This window comes from Pipistrellus kuhlii, unplaced genomic scaffold (assembly GCF_014108245.1).
Source record: "Pipistrellus kuhlii isolate mPipKuh1 unplaced genomic scaffold, mPipKuh1.p scaffold_m20_p_59, whole genome shotgun sequence".
Lineage (NCBI taxonomy): Eukaryota > Metazoa > Chordata > Mammalia > Chiroptera > Vespertilionidae > Pipistrellus > Pipistrellus kuhlii.
Genome location: NW_023425561.1, coordinates 1,779,888 through 1,794,561, shown reverse-complemented (window position 1 = coordinate 1,794,561; position 14,674 = coordinate 1,779,888). Strand labels below are relative to the sequence as shown.

General features: G+C 64.8%; 4 protein-coding genes across 17 annotated transcripts; 1 reads left to right on the top strand and 3 right to left on the bottom strand.

Moving 5' to 3' along the window:
• Positions 1 to 4,275: 4,275 nt before the first annotated feature.
• Positions 4,276 to 6,534, top strand: PPP1R14B (protein phosphatase 1 regulatory inhibitor subunit 14B). Its single transcript, XM_036417363.1, is given in 6 exon segments — positions 4,276 to 4,334; positions 4,336 to 4,432; positions 4,434 to 4,715; positions 5,768 to 5,851; positions 6,143 to 6,175; positions 6,264 to 6,534. Coding segments are annotated over 6 exon segments (609 nt in total). The 5' UTR covers positions 4,276 to 4,290; the 3' UTR covers positions 6,333 to 6,534.
• A 457-nt stretch (positions 6,535 to 6,991) lies between these two features.
• On the bottom strand, positions 6,992 to 9,667 carry FKBP2 (FKBP prolyl isomerase 2). Of its 7 annotated transcripts, none has more exons than XM_036417368.1 (6): positions 9,521 to 9,667; positions 8,136 to 8,304; positions 7,730 to 7,842; positions 7,569 to 7,615; positions 7,210 to 7,245; positions 6,992 to 7,126 (listed from the first exon to the last, which is right to left on the bottom strand). In XM_036417368.1, the coding sequence occupies exons 2-6, from the start codon at positions 8,298 to 8,300 to the stop codon at positions 7,065 to 7,067; spliced, it is 423 nt and encodes a 140-aa protein (XP_036273261.1). In that variant the 5' UTR covers positions 8,301 to 8,304; positions 9,521 to 9,667; the 3' UTR covers positions 6,992 to 7,064. The 7 variants fall into 7 exon arrangements, with proteins under 7 accessions (XP_036273261.1, XP_045430045.1, XP_045430046.1 ...); XM_045574089.1 differs by having other exon boundaries at positions 8,136 to 8,331; positions 9,521 to 9,617; XM_045574090.1 differs by lacking the exon at positions 9,521 to 9,667 and adding an exon at positions 9,017 to 9,149.
• Positions 8,601 to 9,514, bottom strand: LOC118707275 (skin secretory protein xP2). The gene has a single exon (XM_036417359.2). It carries the CDS (start codon positions 9,387 to 9,389, stop codon positions 8,601 to 8,603), a length of 789 nt encoding a protein of 262 aa, XP_036273252.1. The 5' UTR covers positions 9,390 to 9,514.
• A 1,666-nt stretch (positions 9,668 to 11,333) lies between the features above and the next one.
• VEGFB (vascular endothelial growth factor B) lies at positions 11,334 to 14,563 on the bottom strand. Of its 8 annotated transcripts, none has more exons than XM_036417358.2 (7): positions 14,248 to 14,563; positions 13,697 to 13,745; positions 13,243 to 13,439; positions 13,025 to 13,098; positions 12,802 to 12,837; positions 12,323 to 12,457; positions 11,334 to 11,727 (listed from the first exon to the last, which is right to left on the bottom strand). In XM_036417358.2, the coding sequence occupies exons 1-7, from the start codon at positions 14,305 to 14,307 to the stop codon at positions 11,706 to 11,708; spliced, it is 573 nt and encodes a 190-aa protein (XP_036273251.1). In that variant the 5' UTR covers positions 14,308 to 14,563; the 3' UTR covers positions 11,334 to 11,705. The 8 variants fall into 8 exon arrangements, with proteins under 8 accessions (XP_036273251.1, XP_045430036.1, XP_045430039.1 ...); XM_045574080.1 differs by having other exon boundaries at positions 12,323 to 12,558; positions 13,664 to 13,763; positions 14,248 to 14,451; XM_045574083.1 differs by having other exon boundaries at positions 13,664 to 13,763; positions 14,248 to 14,451.
• Between the last annotated feature and the right edge of the window lie 111 nt (positions 14,564 to 14,674).

The window sequence follows — 14,674 nt, the reverse complement described above, 5'->3', positions numbered from 1 at the left end:
GTGCAGCTGGAGGCACGGGGTGGAGGCGCTGCCCGCGGAGGGGCGGGGTGGGGGGCCAGGCCTGTTCCCCGGGGGCGCAGAGCCCTTCCCCCACCCACTCCCGCAGCACTTAGCCGAGAAGAGCCACCTCCACCCCTGCCCTCTCTTCGCCTCGCCCCCCTGCAGCAGCCGCCCCGCCCTGGGGGCACAGCTAATGGGCCTCCCGCCGCCAGCGCCCCAGCTCCGACCCCGGCACGGGGGGAAGGGGGCGGGGGGGGGCCTCTCAGGACCCAGCGCCCTGCCTTCCAGAGAGAGCCTGGCACAGCCCCTTGTGCTGCAGACCACCCGCGCTGGGCCCGGCGCTGGGCCCGAAGCCCACAGTCATGGCCCAGAGGTCCGGAGCCTCAGGGGGAGAGGGCCCGGGGGCGGGGAGCCGGCCCTGCCCGCCAGCTCCTCCCGCAGGTGCCCTGAAATCTTTGTTCCCGGGATGGGGGGGGGGGGGATGGGGCTGCAGCCCCTCCCGCAGGGCTTGGCTGGGGGGGCTCCCGCCTGGGGGCCCTGTGGGAGCCCCCCCAATCCAGAGGCAGTGGCAGCCGCAAGTTTAAAGTAGAACTCATCCAGAGGGGCCAGCCAAGTCACCTAGAAACCCAGAAAAGATGAAGCTGGTTCTGGGGGAGGAGGGGTCAGTCGAGGAGGAGGGTGCCCTGCGGGCCCCTTTGCCCCAGGCTCTCCGACCGACCGCCGACCGCCAACCGCCAAGGGGAGTACCGCCTGGAACTGGCTCTCCTCAAAGTCCCAGCCACGTGGGACGCAGGCCCTAACCTCAGGGAGCTCTGTGAGGCGTGGTTATGCTCCACTTGAGGCCCGGAGCGGGGAAGGGATTTACCCAAGGTCACTCAGCTCTGCAGGAGGTTTCCAGCCTGCGTCCTGACGGTCAGCGGTGGTCCCTCCGCTCCTGGTCCCTGAGGAGAAAGAGGAAGGGGAGCTGGACGTGTCTCCTCACCTCAGCAGAGCAGCAGAGCTGTGCCCCTCAGGCCCGGGACCACGTCAGGGAGGAGACGGCCTCTGCTCCCACCGGACCTGGCCGCTCGGTGCCTCAGCCCCCTTGTCCAGAAGCTGGAGGCTGTTGGAGAATTAAACAGACAAGTGGGTAACCTATGACCCCTGGCTGCAGGAAGCAGGGCATCGAAAGGATGGCTACCAGGCTGTGGGGGCATCAGGGAGAAAGGACGAAGGGCATGGATCACTCTGGGGCAGGGCTAGCGGGGCCTGGAGCCAGGGCCTGGGCCCCGGGGTCTGAGCGGGGACCCTCGGCCTGCGACAGGTGCGCCTCCTGGGCAGCAGCCCCTTCACAAACGGGATGGGAGACGTTCTCCTGGGCCGGAGCCTCTCCTCCCCCCGTGCGTGTCTCCTGAGGCCAGGGCTGCCCCCATTACAGGGCTCCGCTCCTCGGACACTTTTCCAGCCTTGGTGATGCTAATAGGGTTTCTCGGCAGGCCGTAATGGTGGAGGGCCGGCCGCCTTTCCGGCCTCTACCCTCGATTAAGGAGCGCTCAGGGCCCACGGGACCCTCCCGGGGCCTGGGCTGATGGAGCACTCTGGTGGGGGGAGCTGGGACCCCAGGAAGGGTGGGGCTGGGAGGCCGAGGCTGGAGGGATGAGGAGCGGCCCATGGCGGCACCCTCCAGTCCCAGGGGAGTCAGGCGGGAAGGCTAGGGCTGGGGTGTGGGCACCGAGCTCTGAGCTCTCCGCCCCCACCCCAACCACGGGAGGTCATAGAAACAGCCCCTGGAGAGACGCGGGGGAGCTAAGTGGTTTGCCCATGTCTTCGAGCCCTACTGGGCAGAGGCAGGGTGGGAACCCAGGTTCCGTGCAAGGCAGCTCGGCCTCCGAGAAGGCTGCGGCCAGCATGCATGGTCCTCTGCACTAGCCCTTCTCAGCGTGGGTGGCCACGGGAAGGACTGATGGACAGGGAGCGGGCCCCAGGAATCTGGGAGTGCCCTGGGGGTGGCATAGGAGGTGGAGAGAGGGAAAGATAGGAATATGCCGGACCCTCCCTGTTTTGCCCAGAGAACCCACAGGGGTCATCGGTTATCCCCGTGAAACTTGGGCACCACAGGAAGCCTTCCCACCAGCCCTGAAGGGAGGAGGGACAGCAAGGTCACAGCACCGGGAGGGACCCAGGTCTTCATGGCCTCTAGGCCCCACTCCCAGAGCAAACTGTGGTATATCCCCCCCGAAACCAGGAGGACTCAAGGCCATAATCAGTGTCCCGTTCGGAAGGAGTAGACCGGCTCTGATGCGGTCAGGTGGGCTGTGCCGGGGAATTTGGACTTGGGTACAATTGCTCCTTCTAGCAGTCCAGGCTCAGAGCAGGAGGCCTGGAAGCCAGGCCAGAAATGGGGCTCCTGGTGGAAAGGGTGGGTCCTCCCTAATCTATAAGGACAAGGGTCAACCCTTCCCCTGTCCCCCAGGCTGGCTGAAGGGAGACGAAGGCCAGAAAGAAGGCTGAGGGAGGGAGGACACATCTGCTCACTCTACTGCCCCCAGGCTAAGTGTGGTGAGTCTGCCCACTCCCCAGTGGGCCAGGCCCCTCCCAGGGAAGCACACTCCAACCCCTCTGCATCTTCCTGCGTTCCCACCTTCTGCCCTCTCTTCTCTCCAGCCACGGGGTAAGCCTAAAGTGCCTTACCCTAAAGTGCCGGGTTTGAGTTTGGCTGCTGTCTCAACCTCTCTCAACCCCTCCTGCTGCAGAGGGCTTCTCAGACTCCAGAGAGGTGTCTGTGAGGGGTGGGCACAGAAACACTGCCGTCTGAGGGGAGGTCGGGGGATGAGTAGAGATTGTCAGGGGCCTGGGATCACAAGCCCATCTCTATTTGTGGGACTTAATGAACCTCCATGTTGCAGTCATTGGACCTTCTATGCATTTTCCTATTTAATCTTCACGGCAACCCCAGGAGGAAATTAGGCACACAGGAAGCCATTCATTCTTTCATTCAGTCATTTGTTCAACCAATAGCGATGGACCACCTCCTATGGGTCTGACATACACTCGGAGAGCTCAGCAAGATCAGGTAATTTGCTGGGTACACGTGGGTGTGTAGCTGAGCACGCCCACTCAATCACCAGCCTCCGCAATGTGCGAGTCCCGCAGGTTTCGGCCCCATGGAACTCACAGTTTGGAAGTGGGAGACGGACAATGAACAAGTGAATGAGAGAGACTAGTGTAAAGATACAGAAAATCAGATGGGATGGTGTGTGTGGGGGTTGGGGGAAGAAGAGGGAGATGATGGGTGGGAATGAGAGCATTCTGCTTAAGAGAGGCGGGGCAGGAAAAGGCCCTGTGAGATCTGAGGGCCAGGACCTGCGGGGAGCGAGTGAGGTCTCCGCAGGCTGGACTCCGGGCATGCTTATTGTGGGTCAGTTGTTATTTTTATTGTCCTGAGTAGCGGTTCCCTCACTTCCCAGCCTTTTATGCCTGCGTTTCCTCGTTTGTATACACGTTGCGGGGTGCGCAGGGCCGCACCCTGTGAAGGTCAGTCCTATGAGGGAACCCAAACAAGTTCTGTGCTTCCCAGCCCGGCTCCGCTGCAGAGGAGGGACTGCCAGGCGAGGCCGGGCTCCGCGAACTACATTTCCCATAATTCCGTTCGCCGCCGCCATCTTGGCCGGTGGGCGGTGACCGCCTGGGGTCTGGCCCTTCAGACCGCCAGGTCCGTTCTGCTCACCCCCATCCTGGGCCTCCGCCATGACGGGTCAGGACCCCGCCGAGTAGGGCGTCGGGGGCCTGGCAGCTCCTGCCCGCCATCTCCGCTCCTCACCCGTGGGAGCCGGTCCACGTGTCGGCCGCGCGGAGAAACCTGCTCGCCCCCCGCGGGCCAGCGCTGGCGGACAGGCGCCCGGGCTCCCACACCTCCTCGCCGGACGTCCGCCCGGCACACAGGCCCACTCCCCTCCCTTTCCAGGCGGCCCGTTTCTGCTCAGTGGGGACAGGATTCCAGGGTGCCAATGGGGCACGAGTCCCGGTGCCCGGCGCCTAGGACACGAGCTTGGGGAGGGCCGCTATAGGGGCAGCGGACCGCCGCCCGACCCCGCCCGGCAGACCCTCCTGCAGCCCCGGCGGGGCGGGTGGGCGGGGGCCGGCGGCGGGACTGGCCCTTTAAGGGGGTGTGGTCGGGGGCGGGGAAGCCAGCGAGACAGAGAAAGAGACTCCGGCGGCGGTGGCGGCGGCGCGGGCGGCGGCCGCGGGGGACAAAGGGCGGGCGGATCGCGGAGGGGGCGGGGCGCGGCCAGGCAGGCCCGGGGGCTCCGCATGCAGCAGCTGCCCCCGGCCGCCCCCGCCGCCGCCCTCAGCGCCGAGTCCGCGGAGAAGAGCCCACCGGCTAGCCCGCGCCGACGGCCCGCAGCCAGCCGGCGGGCGCCCGGGAGGCGGCGGCGCAGGGAGGGGCCGGACGCGCGCACGTGGCCCCGGCGGCCGCCATGGCGGACAGCGGCCCCGCGGGGGGCGCGGCGTTGGCCGCCCCGGCCCCCGGGCCGGGAGGCGGCGGCCCAGGGCCCCGCGTCTACTTCCAGAGCCCGCCCGGCGCTGCCGGCGAGGGCCCGGGCGGCGCGGACGACGACGGCCCCGTGAGGCGCCAGGGGAAGGTCACGGTCAAGTACGACCGCAAGGAGTTACGGAAGCGCCTCAACCTGGAGGAGTGGATCCTGGAACAGCTCACTCGCCTCTACGACTGCCAGGTGTGTCCCCCACCCCACGCCGGCACCCTAAAGCCGTCCCGAGCCGGGCTGCCTGGGCACCGCACCTTGAGCCTGCCTGTCACCGAAGGCAATGGGCACAGCGCTTCCGCGCGCGCTCCCGCCCGTCTGCTCCCGCCCCCAGTGTTTGCTCTTTTTTGTCTGACTTAAGTCACTCGTCTTCTCCGCTGCCTCCCTCCGGCCACCGCCTTGGTCAGGCTCGGGGTAGCCTGGGCTTGGCAGGAGGCGTGGGGTAGCCTGCGCTGGCAGTGGGAGGGGGTCTGAGTGCCTGCTGTCCTAGACTGGCTCCAGGACGTTAGCCCGGTTGGCGAGGGGTCCATAACCAAAGCGTCGGCTTACTCCAGGGGGCCCGCCTGTAGCTCCATGTTGGCGTCGGGGCAGGCAGGCCGGCTCCCTGGTTCAGGTTCTCCACCCCGTGACGCCTTCCTTGCTCACCGGTGACTCAGACCCCTGGGGGCAGGGTGGAGGGGTGGGCTAGCCCTGCTGCCGTCCTAGCCCAGCGCTGGAATGCTGCTGCCTCCAGACCTTAGGTGCTTCCTGGGAGGAGAGGTGGCAGGCACCCGCCCACCGCAAAGCATGTGCTCTTTGTTTCCCCCTTTCCAGGCCTGGGTCCTTCTCGCTGACCCCTCACCCTGCACTTCCTCCTCACCCCTGGGAAGCTGTGACAGGTGTTTGGGGGAGGGGAAAGGGCTGTGATGAGCTGGGACAGCTGGCCCCACCTGCTCTGGTTGAAATGGGGGGCCCAGAAGTTAGGGAGACACATCTGCAGTATTCCCAGCCCAGGGTCCCCAGCCCTAGCTGTCTGGCACTTAGGGTGCCCAACTGGCAGAGACAGGAAGTATCCCTCCCCCCCCATCGGGCAGTTTTCCTTGGCAAGGGCCTGGTCTGTTTTCTTCCTCGGAGCAGCTGCTGCTGTCTGCTGGGCACAGAGGGCTGGCTCTTCCCAGAGCAGGGCAGGGGCCTCAGCCAGCAAGCCCCTCTCAAACCCTCTCCCCCAACTCAGGCCTTTGTCTCCCCCCCCCCCCCTCCCCCAGGAAGAGGAGATCCCCGAGCTGGAGATTGACGTGGATGAGCTCCTGGACATGGAGAGTGATGATACTCGGGCTGCCAGGGTCAAGGTGAGAGGGGTGCAGGGTCAGAGGGGGGCAGGAGGGGGGTCATGGAGTACAGGGCTGCAGGTAGGCAGTGCCAATTAGGTAAGCACGATTCAGAGGCAGGCCTTTTGTCTGGTGCAGCCAGCTCTGTGGCACTGAGCCTCAGCTTTGCCTCCAGCAAATGGGGCCCATGCTACTTGCCTAGCGATGGCATCCTGACCTTCGGGGTGGCCCAGCCCCTTAGAAGTGGGCATGGGTAAACTCCAGGCTCCCGTTCCCGAGAACTCAATATACTTCTCCCTTATGTCCCACTAGGAGCTGCTGGTTGACTGTTACAAACCCACTGAGGTACGTGGTTTCCCCAGAGGGTGGGGGGTAAGCCCGGGCTCCTGTCATCTTGGGACCTTGTCTTCCTAATGTCCTCCCTCTTGTCCAGGCCTTCATCTCTGGCCTGCTGGACAAGATCCGGGGCATGCAGAAGCTGAGCACACCGCAGAAGAAGTGAGGGTCCTCAACCCAGGTGAACGGTGGCTCCCACAGGACAATCGCTGCCCCCTGACCTCGTAGCAACAGCAATACCAAGGGGCCCTGCGGCCAGGCCTGGTGCCATGAGCAGGGCTCCCTGTGCCCCTCACTTAGGGGCCTCTTCCCTGCCCCTTGTTTTCCACTTTGGGGTTTTTTATTATTATTAAACTGATGGGACTTTTTGTGTTTTTATATTGACTCTGCGACGCGGGCCCTTTAATAAAGCTAGGATATGCCTTTGGTGCAGCTAACAGGCTTGGTTGGTCTCTTTTAGGGGGACACACTGCTCTGTAATGGTTACCAGCTCAGCTTCTCCCCAAGTGACTGGAGGCCTTCCTGAAGGCCACGTAGTCATGGCGATAGCCCAGTGTTGGCTCCCAGACCTGGAGCTAAAAGCGGCTGGGGAATGGGGGGTGCGGGAGAGGGCACTGTTGTTGTTGGCAGCAAGAATATTTTTTTCATTCTGGGCAAGGGCCACCATGGCACCCAAGGCCTGGCTATCTTGACCCCCAGGCTACCGAGCCTAGATCCCAAGGTTCTGAACCACAAAAGGAGACGGTTCGGGATGCCGAGGAAGAGGGGAGGCTGGGCTGTGGTTTCTGTCTCTCAGGGCCCACAAACACACACAGGCTCCTTTCATGAGCTTTAAGGTTTTTTTTCTTAAACAGTCTGGTCCCTGATGGGGCCTCTCCACCGGCCCTCCCCAGCTCGGCTACAGTTCCGAACGGCGCTCGATTTTGAGCAGCTCCACCTCGAACACTAGGGTGGCGCCCCCTGCGGCAGAGAAGAGAGGTAGAGTGAGTGCCAGGGCCACAGGAGGGGAGAGGGGCAGTGGGAGGGGGCCAGAGGTCTCTTACCTGGGATCTTTGGGGGGGCGCCCCGCTCTCCATACCCTGTCAGAGATGCACACACAGAAAACACAGTGAGCTGTGGTCAGATAGAGGTTCTGCAGACATTCAGGCTGAGACCAGGCTTCTGCCCAGCCAGCAATGGCGGTGTAATGGGTGGGGGGCTGCAAAGGCCAGATAAAGGGCACAAGGTGGACAGCAGAGCCGAGTGCCTCAAGGGTCTTGCCCTGGCGTTGGGCACAGCTAATCTTGGAAGAGGCATGAACTGTAATGACTGGGTGGGGGAGACCAATACAGAGGCTGAACCAGCCTTCACCCTTCCCCAAACACACCCGGAACCCGGTACCCCCTCAGGAAGGCCCACTTACCTAGCTCCGATGGGATCACCAGCTTCCGCTTCTCCCCCTCACACATCCTGCAGGACAACATACTCAGCATCTGGCAGCACTGGCTCCCTGTCCTCCCTCCCCCATTCCTGGGGCTTGCCTCCCACCGTTCACCTGGACCACAGCCATGGCCCCTGACTCACCCCAGCAGCCCCTGGTCCCAGCCCTTGATGACCTGGCCCGTGCCCAGGGAGAAGACAAAGGGCTGGTTCTTGGGCAGGCTGCTGTCAAACTCCGTCCCATCTTCCAGCTTCCCCTGTGGGACCATGGGAAGGCCAATGAGGAGGAGGGTTCTGACAGCACCCCACCCACAGCATTGGTGGCCATAGTCCTAGAAGGGGACAGAACCTTAGGCAGCTCACAGGACATTGTAACTCTTTGTTGGTGCCAACCTGGGGAGTGGACAGTGAGGAGCACGATAGAACCATGAAAACTGGCAGAGGGGAGAAGGGACTTGCCCAAGGTCACCCACCTTAGCAGAGGACTTCCAAGTCCTTTCTGGTCCCTAGAATCCCCACCCACACCCAGAGGCTGGGCCTCCTCACCCACCGTGTAGTGCATGTGCAGGACGTCCCCCTTGCGCGATTTGATGGGACAGTGGTCTACCCGCTTCTTGACCCCGATCTGCAGTTTCCGCTTGCCCTCGGCCCCCGCTGCCGTGGCCAGGGCACTCAGGCAGATGGACAGGACTGTCAGGACCCAGCTGAGTCTCATGTCTCTGCGAGAACAGACCCCCACCGACCAACTGACCGGGAGGGCAGGAAGGGTCTGGAATACCTGCAGGCGGTAGGATTCCACACCACCGGACCTTGTCTGCCCCCGGGGAGCCCCTCGACCCGGGTCACCACCCTCTCCCCCGGGCTCCAAGTCACACTTACCAGTCCAGTGAGAAGGGGGCTTGCCCGAGGACCCCAGCAGCGGGGGGAGGGGGTAAGGGGAGGCCACAGCAGCCAGGGCCCCGCCCCTTTGCTCACCCTCAGCCCTTCCTTCCCTCCTGGCCCCCAACTCCGTTCTTCAATTCCCACCCGTCCCTTTACGCAAAGTCCAGACCCTATCTGCCTGCACAGCAGTTGCCCTGACCGGGCGACACCACTCACGCCAAACCCAGTTGCCCCCTGCCCAGCACACCCACACCTCTGCCGCCGCTGCAGGGGATCGGCCCCGAGGCACCCACACATCGCCACTGGGGGGCTCCGGGGAGCCCCGGTCCTCTGGGGAGACCCCCCAGGCCGGCCCTGTGCCTTCGCCCGGGGCACCTCCCCAGCTCTGAGCCCTCGGGGGTCTGCGGGGCACCCAGACTGGCCCCGTGTCGGGTGACCGTCGAGCCCGCTCAACCCACACCACCTCTCCCGGGGGAGTTCTCGGCCTACCACGCTCCCAGGCCCGGCCACCACGGAGCCCGCCCCCGCGTGGACGCCCCGGGCCATTACCTGGGCCTACCCCTGCGCTCGGCTCCTTGGCCCCACCCTTCAGAGGGCGCGGTTCCGCCCCCAGCCCCGGAGCCCCACCCTCGGCGGAACGAGATCCCTTTTCCTGAGCTGCACCCACGCCGCTCACCGGCTGGAGCCCCGCCCCCGGCGCCTGGGCCTCGTTCCCCTCCGTCTCCGAGCCCGAGGCTCCACCCCCCGCCTGTCCCAGCTCCTCCTCCAAGGCCCAGGCCCCGCCCCCCACAAGCCCTATCCCCGCCCCCGGGCCCAGAGTCCCGCCTTCCGCAGGTCCCAGCTCAGAGGCTTCTGCTCCAAGTTCCGCCCCGACTGCCGGGGCCCCGCCCCGTGCGGCGTGAGGGCCCTCCCCCTGCGGCATCCCCGGTCGGCTCCCGCACCAGCCTCCAGGTTCCTCGTGCCCTACCCTCCTGGACACTGGGGACCCCGGCCTGACCCAGCCTGCCCGCGGACACCCCGGCTCCCTCAGCCCGGGCTGTGGCCCCCGCTCACCTCCTCGCCGCGCCCCCGGAGTCAACTCGTCGTGCCACCGCCTCTGCGCAGGCGCGTCACTGCGGCTACCAGCCCGGGCCACGCCGCCCGCCCTCATTGGGCCGCGCGAATCCCGCCGCCACCGCCCGCGGGGGAGGGAACTCCCTTAGCCCCGCCCTCTAGGGCCACGTGACCCTCGTCACTTCCTGTCGCGCGGTAGTCGGTAAGGTTAGGTGAAAGTGACTTCCGAAAGGACCACAGACACTTCCGGTGGAGGTGAAATTAAGGTCAGGGGGCGCGGTTCCTGAAAAGTGTCTTGAGACGCCATTTTGCGTCGCCCCAGTCTTGCCCACGACGTCCCTGGTGTGTCCTCAGGTCCCGCCCCCCCCCGCCCCCCCCTGTTAGTTGTGGAAAGACTCGGCCTGAGTGAGGCGGGTTTGAACTCGGGACCTGCCTGTCACTGACTGACTGACCTTGAGCTGAGTTACTGGCCTGGCCGGCTGAGTACCCCACCCGGCAGGCCCCGGCAGGATTGCAGCGATGCTGTCCACCGCCAGTGCTTCCCTCTTCTCTCCCCACGGCCAGGCTTGCCTCTGACCACTGACCGCTGAGTCAGCTGCAATGATGTGGCTGTTATTTTCAGGCGCCCCAGTACCCAGCAAACATCTCAAACAACGAATCTGCTGTGAGCAGGCAGCTAAACCTAGGGTTAGGGAGACAGCTGATTTAAGGTCAAATCCCCAGGTCAATCGGCCTATTTCATCCAATAAAAAAGAGTCACAGAGCTGACCGCGGAATTGAGGAGTAAGCAAGGAGGCGCGGGCGAAGCATCATGCGTGCCCAGTGCAGCCAAGTGGACTGAGATGGTATCCCGAGGTCTCTAATCCTCTTCTCTCCTCCTACCTGGGCTATGGCATTTTCATGGACAGCATGGCGATCATGACATGAAAATATTAATCACTCAGGAATTGTCTCTTCTGGTTTAACCCCACTTTTGCCTTGAGCCCAACAAGATCACTATCACACCCTCAAATCTATCATCACGAGGGTGGGTGCTTCGGATTGACCTCTGCCCAAGTGTCCCGCCTCAGCAGGGCAAAGCCATTTGTACCCAGCGCTGGCCTTTGGACCACCCCCTCAGTGCCTGGCAGCACAGGAGTCTGTAGGCAGCAGGCTGGGCAGTGCGCTTGGATCGGGGCAGAAAAAGGTCAGGAGAGTCCCGAGCAGGGGCACCCCAAGTGAAAGGGAGGTGAAGGTGGAGAAAGCGGGGGGATTGCGGTCCGGGGCCTGTCTCTCAAACCAAGCCCACCAGCCTCGGACCCTTGGTGCTTCCTGTTCAGGGAGGGGGAACAAGGCAGGTGCATAGCTTGAGTTAAGCTACAGGGGGGCAAAAAGCAGGAGACAGTGCTGCCCAGCAGGGAAGGTGGGTGTTCTGTTACGTCACATGCTCAGACCTTCCTGAGCCCCAGGGCCCGGAACAGAGTGACCATCCGTGTCCTCCATGTGCACACGTGGAAAGCAGGGCTCAGGCAGAGGGGCAGTGACACCCAAGGTCATTCAGCAGATCCGCTTCCCACCTCAAACTCCCTGGCCATCATCGGCCGTCCCCTCCAGAGCAGGGGGGCGGGGACTCCCTAGAGTCTGGCCGTAACGACGTGAATGTGAAGGACACATGCCTGGGCTTTGGTTGTGACTTGGTGTGGGACCTTGGGCCTCATTTACTCCATCTGCACCGTGAACAGAGTAAGAAGCTCTGGGTCTAGGAGGCAGTGTAACACAGACATTCATGCTTGAACCAGCCGGCCTGGGCAGTGACAGACAGTGACACAGGAGGGAGAGCTCTGTCCATCTCTTTTATGGGGGCGGTGGGGGAGGGGGGCGTTGTCACAGTTCTCATTCCAGAGCCCAACTCCCATTATTTGCAGAGCGTCAGGGTCGTCTTAGTAAGGGCAGGGAGGGGCCTCTGCAAGCTGCGCACTGACACAGGGCAGTTAGACACTGACACGGACCCCGTTCTCTCCCACGTTGGTACGTGACCCCTCTTGCTGCCGCCAAGTCTCATCCACCTCAGCCCACCATGTTGGAGGGCAGCCTTGCAGAGACAAGAGCTGGCCAGAAAGCCCTCGGAGAGGCCCAGGCCCTTGAGTCCCTCTCCGGAGTGCGGCCTGCGAGGCAAGCGGCCCCCCTGAGTCTGAGAAGCAATGTGTCACTTTCGCAGCTTCCGGCACCTGAGGGGGAAAGAACGGGATTCTGTTTGTGCTGCCTCGGCTCAACATCTGCTCCCTCTGGACCCGCCCCCTTGTTCCCTTCCGCGAACCTCATTCTTTCCCAGCATTCCAAAGACACCCCAACTGGCTGAACTCGTGGCCTCGCTGTGGAAGGGATGGGCTGTGAGAAGCCCTCGGATGAGGGTGAAGGAGGGTTACACTCCGTCCCCTGCCTCTCAGAGCCAGTAAAGTGGGACAAATGTCTACCATAGCGGCTTCTGGGAAGGCCCAGAGGTTGCAAACTGGAGAGCTGCTCATGTCTACTTCAGGCAGATGTCACTCCTCCAGGACATCTCTGCCTCTCAAAGGACGACGCCAGGTGCGCCTTACCAGAGGCCCTGACAGCCTCTGCTGGCATCAGTGTCCTGCCCTGGAATGTGAGCCTTGTTTATGCCGAGCCCGGCGCCGGCAGACACTCGGTAAATATTTGCTCAACACATTCAACAGCCTCCCCTTCCCTGGCTCCTGTCCCACTGGCAGGCGCGCCCTGGGCCTGCACCAGGGCAGGGCCTTGCTGGCTTCCCAATCAGCTGCCCCTCAGCCCCCAGCTCCTCACCTGCAGGTGTCTGGGTTGAGCTCTAAGCCCCGCCCTTGGCAACGGAAGAAGCTGCGGCGTCGGCAGCGGCAGCGGCAGGTCCTGGGGTCAGGGCGCTGGCGGTGCTGGGTACAGCGTGGGCAGAGGGGCCTGGGGCTGGAGTGGGATGGGTGATGTCAGCTTGGGAGTGTGCTCCGGGGGCAGGGTCCCAGCCCGGAACAGAGCGGGGCTGGGGATGGTGGTGGGGAGGATCGGCCCTAGGAGGAGAAGAACGTGTCTGGGGCGGGAAGAAGAGTCTTCCCTGGAGGGGCTGGGGTGGGTCAGAGCACACACACCGGGGAGCAGAGGAAAAGGGGAGCGGGGGACACAGCGGGAGGAGAAAGAGGGGAGCGGACCACAGCTTCCTGAGGCTTGCACAACCCTTGCCCCACCCACACGTGGCATCCTGGGCGCTGGGCCTGGGTTCCAACCCCACCTCAACAGGAACCCAAGAAACTCACCTGTCTGGCTTCACAGCACCCTCTCTTTTTTTTGGTCTGAAAGAGAGACCGACAGAAACAAGGAGGAGGAGGATCAGGAAAGCCAAGCGTCCTACTCTCTTGCCCAGACCCCAGGCATGCCCGGCTCCACTCAGAAGCCTGGTCCCCGTGGCGGGGTACCACCACGCCCAAGCCCACACCCCAAGCCTGGTCTCTGCTCGCTCAGAGTGGGCCTGGCTGGCACCTGCATTCACACTGGCTGTGCTCTTCCAGGGACATTTCCCCCAGCTGGCTGCTTGGGTACCGGACCATGAGGATCTGTGTTCAGAGAACAGGGAGAGACAAAGAGAAGACAGGATACTCCATGGGCAGGAGGGAGAGCCGCTCGCCCACCTGCCAGGGCCCTGGCTGGCATCCGTCAGCCCCGAGCACCAGCGCCCACTCCAGCCAGGCCCACGCTACCTGCATTCGGACTTGGTGCTGCCCGGTGGGCACGCATTCCAGGCCATCGTCAGGGCAGCAGCCACCGCAGCGCTGCAGGGTCACACAGCTGGGTACCAGTTGTTTGGCCACGGTGCCCATGAGCTCCAGAGTTAGGGGCACAACCACCTCCCGTGGTTGGCAGGTGGCACGCGCATACACATCTATCCATGACACCACTGGGGACAGATGCATACGGGGTTACGTCCCCACTGGTTTCCTGCAGCTGTGCCCTGGCCCCGTGTCACAGCCACCCTCCGCTGGCCCCCGCTTCTGCCCTCCCAACCTGTTCACCCAGAACCCAGGAACCCCCTTCCTCAGTTTCCACTTCTGTGACGGGCAGGATAAGGGTTTGCACCTCACACAACAGCTGGGATTACCCAGGAGGATGAACACACAGCACCTGGTGCCGCTAGCGCGAAGCGGCTACTGTTACCTTTCTTCTGGTGGCCGGCGGCGGCGGCATCAGGCTGGGAGCCGGGCGCCTGCGGGAAACAAGAGGCCTGGGCCGAGGTGCACTCCAGGTGGGTTCACTGCCCCAGGGCCCTGCCCTTGCAGTCAGGAGGCTTCAGCTCCTCGCTGACATTCTCCCCGATTGCTCCACTCCTGAGTCCACTCGGCTCTACCTGTCCTCTCCTGGCCACCTGGGCCCTGCCCCGGCCATGACCGCCAGGTGTGCTCCGCCGGCGGAGGCCCCTCTCCCAGCCCGGAACCAGGCTTGTCTGGAGGCCGCAGGTCAGAAGGGGGCACGCCGGGCACCGACCCAGGTGGCACAGACACGCGGGCAGCTCCGCCCCGGCGGCGGCGCCCGGGGAATGGGGTGGGGCCGGGGAGGGGCCGGGGATGGGCCGACGGGGAGGATCACCTCCCAGGGGATGCCCAGGCCGACTCCGGCCGCGTCCGGCCCGCGAGTCCCCTCCGAGGGCGCTCGCGCCTCCCCACTTCCGCCAACCTTGAGAAGGGCACGGCGGCGGCGGGCGCACGTACCTGGGCGCGGGCCAGCTGCAGGAGCGCCGCGAGCAGCAGGCGGCGGAGCAGGGCGCCCATGGTGCCCACGGGGGCCGCGGGCCGGGGGCTCCCGCATCGCCCTAGCCGGGCGGCGCCGGGGGCGGCGGCAGCCGGAGCCCCATGGCGCGGGCCGGGCCGGGGCGGGCGGGGGCCGGGCGCGGGGGGCGGCTCCTCCGCGGCCCCCTCCCGGGCCCTGGGCGCAGGCAGCGCAGCTCCGCGCAGGCGGCGGCGGCCGGAGGAGCCGGGCGGAGGGCGGCCGGCGGGCGGCGGGCGGCGGGCGGCGGCGGGGACGGCGGGGGCGGCGGGGGGCCGGCCCGGGCTGGCGGGCGGGCCGCTCATGTGACCCAGACACGCTCCCACCCGCGGGCAGGGGCGGGGGCGGGGCGGGGGCGGAGGGGCGCGGCCG